Source organism: Rhinopithecus bieti, unplaced genomic scaffold, assembly GCF_001698545.2.
Source record: "Rhinopithecus bieti isolate Rb0 unplaced genomic scaffold, ASM169854v2 scaffold_5982, whole genome shotgun sequence".
NCBI classification, from domain to species: domain Eukaryota; kingdom Metazoa; phylum Chordata; class Mammalia; order Primates; family Cercopithecidae; genus Rhinopithecus; species Rhinopithecus bieti.
This window is the reverse complement of record NW_016805132.1, coordinates 1,366,482-1,372,481: the sequence shown is the minus strand read 5'-3', so window position 1 is coordinate 1,372,481 and position 6,000 is coordinate 1,366,482. Positions and strand designations below refer to the sequence as shown.

General features: G+C 41.9%; 1 protein-coding gene across 5 annotated transcripts in view; it reads right to left on the bottom strand.

The window, feature by feature from the left end:
* Positions 1-6,000, bottom strand: part of ENO4 (enolase 4) — a 35,644-nt gene that overhangs the window by 27,256 nt on the left and 2,388 nt on the right. For 4 of the 5 annotated variants that reach the window (XM_017871260.1, XM_017871257.1, XM_017871261.1 and 1 more), the window contains exons 2-3: positions 2,506-2,634; positions 1,249-1,439 (exon numbers count right to left, since the gene is read on the bottom strand). In XM_017871260.1, the coding sequence (XP_017726749.1) occupies positions 1,249-1,439; positions 2,506-2,634 (320 nt within the window). The remainder of the gene's footprint in view (positions 1-1,248; positions 1,440-2,505; positions 2,635-6,000) is intronic. The other variant, XM_017871258.1, reaches the window with a different exon arrangement.

Sequence of the window (6,000 nt, the reverse complement as noted above, 5' to 3'; positions counted from 1 at the left end):
AAAAAAAAAAAAAAAAAAAAAAAAAAAAAACTTTTGGAAATCCCACTTAGATGCATTTATGTAAAATTTCAGCACGCCAGAATAAAAAGAAGAGGATAAAAGCTTCTATAGGCAAAAAAAACCAGGCAAATAAAAAACAAAGACATAGGAACCAGATTTGCATCAGATTTATTAATAATCCAGATGCCAGTGGGGCAATGCCTTTAAAGTATGAGATAAATTGATTTCAACAGAGAATTCTATACTGAGCTAAACTGTCAACCATGGGGGCAAAGTATCAACATAGAATAACCACACATAGAATAACTAAGAAACTTTACATCCCATATACCCTTTCTCATCCTTACTTTTAAAGGATACGATCCAGCAAATCATGAAAGAAAAGAATGTGGGATCCAGAAACAGGAGAACAATGAAGTTGTAATGGCATCTCTGTAGTTGATCTACAGAAGAACCAGTCCAGATGGGTGATTTGGGGAGGGAAAATGCCAGGAAAAAAAAGGATTGTAATAAAATATAAGATGTAACTGAGAGCTTGAGAAAAAAAAATAAATAAACTAAGAAAATGATAATAGCACATGAATAAAAAAAAAAAAAGGAATAGAGAAATAGCATTCAGAAACTCCAAGCAAACCAAAAACTATTCAAAAAAGTTTCTTGGCCTGATGTGGTGGCTAACGCCTCTAATGACCTTCTGTTGGCCAAGGGTTGTGGCATTGGACCCGCACAAACAGAAAAATGATTCTAACCCATTACTTGGTTGGGCAATGAAGAACATTTTCATAGCCCTGGTAAATGCTTCCTTGTTAGCGCGTTTGAGTCAACCTATGGGCAAAGCATGGGAGACTCAGTTGTGGCTGGAGGACAGAATGTAAGTGTCAGCTGTTGCGACTAACTAAAAGGATATGAGAAGTTCATAGGTGGCATGTGACGGGTGGGGAGAGGAAAAGGGCATCCTCTGGATTCACAATCAGATTCTTTTTCTGAGAAGCTTTTTACTAAATCTTAGGAAAGCTCTATACATGAAAAGAGACCAAAAAGCCCTATGTAGCGTTACACAGTAAGGTGTTAATTACAGGGTTTTCAGGAGAAAAACAAATTTTGTGCTAAATGTTGCTGCTTTCACATATGCTTTGTAAACTGACTTCCCAATGCTGTAGATTTGACCCATTTAATTGGCAGGTGAAATGGAAAGATAATGGACATATATTTGTTCTTGAGGTTTATATTTCAAAGTGGAAACTGTACCTGAGTAGGTGATCCACCTCTGCCTGGTCAGAGGGTGCCATCCCCTGGAGCTCGTGCGTAATGGTGCTGTTGACCCACTGCACGGCGGTGCTGACCGCACTGGCCCTCTCTGCCTCCTCCGCCTCAGCCAGCTCGGGCAGAACGTTCTCATGGACTTCAAAGTGAGTCGAGATTACCACAGAACATATGTTCTGAAAATTACAGAAATGTGTTCAACACTTTCCCTACCTCTCCCAGAAAGAACAAATTAATCCAGCTTTTAACATGCACGAAATTTTAGCACCAATTTCAAGGGGAGAATGAGAATATACAATTTTCTTTGAGATATTTTTATAGCTGTTGAAACACTGTGGAAATCAGCTTCATAGAACACTTAAAATACCCTTAGAAAACCCTACATCGAACTTCATTTTATCACTGCCTTTCCAATAAATAACAACAAAATGCAGATTTAATCATTATTATTCTCCCACCACAGACTATAGCAAAAATTATTTCTAACAAATATGTAGCAAAGTGAATTAAAATGAATTGTTAAAACTATCAAAGTAAATTATTTTCTTTATTTAGGTCAGTCTAACATCTATAAATATCTACGTAAATAGACTAATCTATAAACCTACATGTAGATTTATAGAACCTATCGCATGAGTAATGTCAGAATTTAAAAGCCATTTTGGTCAGGCGCAGTGGCTTATGCCTGTAATCCCAGCACTTTGGGAGGCCGAGGTGGGCAGATCACTTGAGGTCGGGAGTTCGAGACCAGCCTGACCAACATGGAGAAACCCCATCTCTACTAAAAATACAAAATTAGCCAGGCATGGTGGTGGATGCCTGTAATCCCAGCTACTTAGGAGGCTGAGGCAGGAGAATCGCTTGAACCTGGGAGGCAGAGGTTGCAGTGACCCAAGATCATGCCATTGCACTCCAGCCTGGGCAATAAGAGTGAAACTCCATCTCAAAAACAAAACAAAACAAAACAAAACAAAACAAAAATACTATTTTTGCCTCAGTTCCTTTCTCCATGCTGGATCATCCTCAGGTTAGCATGTCATGTCTGTATCAAAATTACACTTAAACATAATAAAGCCATCATGGTTGATGGTAAGATTCATGCTTACATGACTACCTATGAAATATACATATGTTTCACAAACACTTAATTTCAAAACATTAATTTTCTACAGTTTAGACAAGAGCTGCTAATAAATACAGTGGGGCCAGGACATTAAAGAACACACTTAAACTGCCTCATACCTTGGGAAAGTTTTGAATGGTGCAGAATATGTCCACTTGCAGGGTTGGAAGCCCCAGTCCATCCAGTACGTCTTTCCCCACTATTTTGCATATGGTGGGAGGCTTTGCAAGTTTAGAAAAGCAGTTTGCCTTCAACACACACAAAAGAACAAAAATCCTCTGGTTCAAGTGGCTGCTTGGGAAAAAAAAGTCACAATACCACATCTAATTTATCTGCAAAAAGTCATTCACATTGACTCTCGTTTTTACCAAACCTCTCCATGAGTATTCTTCCTGATGCCAGGATTAGACCAGCAGTTCTGTGAGAACTGCCCTGCCCTCACTTACCGAGATATGGATTCAGGCCACTCCTGAGTCTCTGGTATATGGGGCAATTTGGTGTATGTTGAATTCTCAACAGAAACTTGCATACATTTCTTAATTAAAAGGCCCTGTGTCACTGATTAGCCGGCCTTCTTCAACAGAGATGGTCTCACTCTGTTGCCAGGCTGAAGAGCAGTGGCGCGATCTTGGCTTGCTGCAATCTCCGCCTCCAAGGGTCAAGCAGTTCTCCTGCCTCAGTCTCCCGAGTAGCAGGGACTACAGGCGCGTGCCACCACACCCAGCTAATTTTTGTATTTTTAGTAGAGATGGGGTTTCACCATGTTGGCCAGGATAGTCTCGTTCTCTTGACCTCGTGATCTGCCCACCTTGGCCTCCCAAAGTGCTGGGATTACAGGCTAGCAGGCCTTCTTATAGTCAATTCAGTTGCCTAAGCTATCCCTCTTTTCTTTTTTTTTTTTTTGAGACAGGGTCTTGCTCTCTCAGCCAGGCTGGGGTGCAGTGGCATCATCATGGCTCACTGCAGCCTCAACTTCCCAGGCTCAAGCGATTCTCCCACTTCAGCCTCCCAAGTAGCTGGGACCACAGGCACATAACACCACACCTGGCTAATTTTTACTTTTTGTAGATACAGGATCTTACTATGTTGCTCAGGCTGGTCTCAAACTCCTGGCCTCAAGCAACCCTTCCACCTCAGCCTTCCAAAGTGCTGGGATTACAGGCGTCAGCCACTGTGCCCAGCCCCCTTGTTTCAAGATATAGAAACCAATTGGTCTCTAGAACACCATGATGCATTCAAATTTAAGAAACCTGATATGGGCTGATTTTTTTTTTTTTTTTTTTTTTTTTTTTTCAAGACAAGAGTTTCGCTGTGTCACCCAGGCTGGAGTACAATGGCATGATCTCTGCTCACCACAACCTCTGCCTCTTGGGTTCAAGCCATTCTCCTGCCTCAGCCTTCCAAGTAGCTGGGACTACAGGCATGCACCACAACGGCCAGCTAGTTTTTTGTATTTTTAGTAGAGATGGGGTTTCAACATGTTGGCCAGGCTAGTTTCAAACTCCTGACCTCGTGATCCACCTGCCTCAGCTTCCCAAAGTGCTGGGATTACAGGCATGAGCCACCGCGCCCAGCACATGGGCTCATTTTTATTCCTCCCAGCAAGGCATGTGATCTTTTAGTGGTGAAGACTTAATGCAATGGTTGTATCTTACCATCAGCTCATGCAGAGTCCTATGTATTCAAAAAGGCTTATTGGGAGCCTTAGTAATTGCAGTTTCATTGAGGTGGAAAAGCAGAAGCCATTTGGAAGTGATCCAAGAAAGAGACTGAAGAAAGAGAAGCTGAGATAGAAAGCCCACTCAAGGAGCCTGCAAGAAAAGGCTCAGGACAGTGTTTCTGTGCAGAGGAGCAGGAGCTAGGAGAGACTGGAAGGAGGGAAGGCAAAGGCACATCTTTATTGCTCTCTTGATTACCAGATAGGATTGGGCTTTGCTTTCATTTAGCAGACCAGTTCTCCGATCTTTCAGTTCAAAATCCAGTGACTTCAACCTGGACAACAGGTCATCTAATACCCACAGCGACATGTCAGTTCAGAGGTGGGGCCCCAGAAGTAGTAAGCAAGAGCTCATTTTCAAGCTATCCATGAATTTTTAAAATGGTGGTTTGTAACAGAGTAAGTGCCTAAATGAATTTAAAATCAGGAGAGCAAAAATGTTATTTAGCTTATACTCTGTGTGTTATAGTGAGTTCAATTTAACAAGCACCAAGCACCTATAATGTGCCATACGTTGTGTTAGGAGAGGAAGGGAACTAACATTTTTAAAGTAATTAATATGTGCTCTGAAAGAGTGACATCTTTATCACTATATCACAAACCACAGGGCCTGACATATATAGGATTCTATAAATTAAATCTTGTATAAATTAATAAATGTCAGTGACATCCCTGGGCACTATATATACATTATGTCATTACATTCAACTCTCTAAGCTATGTGATATCATCTCCATCCCACAGATGGGCAGACTGAGTTCCACAAAAATTAACTGTCCAAGATCACTTAGCCAATGTTTTCATTATCTACTGCTTTATAACAGAACACCCCAAACCTTAGCGGTTTAAACCATTAACTTGCTAATGATCCTGTAATCTGGGTGGGACTTCAACTGGGAAATTCTTTTGCTGGGCTTCTGTGGAGTCCGTGATGCAGATGTAATCATCTGGAGGCTTGACGGGAGCCAGTATATCCAAGCTGTTTTCACTCAATGTCCAGTGCCGTAGCTGGGATGGCTGGCACAGTGAGGGGTTGGCTGGGCATCTGTCTTTCTCACAGGATATCCTGAGGGGTCTCATATCTGCCAAGGTCTTTCTCTGCACAACCTCTCTCTTTCCAGTAGGGTAATTGGGACATCCTCACAGCACGATGACTAGCTTCCAAGAGGACAAGCTTCAATATGCCAGCACTTATCAACTCTCTGTTTGTACCGTGCTTGTCAAGGTCCTATTGATCAAAGTAAGTGACATAGCCAAGTCCAGAGTCAGTGTAGGAGGGACTTACAAAAAGGTGTTCACACTGGAAGTGTAGTTCCTTGGAGGACCATCAGTGTATCTCTATCACAGTGAGGAAGTGGCAGAGATAAGAATCAAAACCAGATCTGCCACATTCCCAATCCAAAACTCTTTCAAGCATTCAGTTTTATGATAATGGAATAAATTGTATTGTAATTGCCTACAAGGATCTTTAACATGTGTGAATTCCTCTAATATGTCTGTCTTAGTTTGTTCTCACACTGCTATCAAGGACTGCCTGAGACTGGGTAATTTATAAAGGAAAGTGTAAGTTTAATTGACTCACAGTTTCGCACAGCTGGGGAGGCCTCAGGAAACTTACAATCATGGTGGAGGGAGAAGCAAACACATGTTTCTTCACATGAGGGCCGGAAGGAGAAGTGCAAGGTGAAGGGGGCAAGCCGCTTATAAAACCATCAGCTCTCATAAGAACTCACTATCACGAGAACAGCATGAGAGCAACCATCCCCATAACTTAATTATCTCCCACCGGGTCCCTCCCCACAGGTCATATGTGGGGATTATGAGAAGTACAATTCAAGATGAGATTTGGGTGGGGATAGAGCCAAGCCATATCAGTGTCGGAGAGGGACAGAAGAAA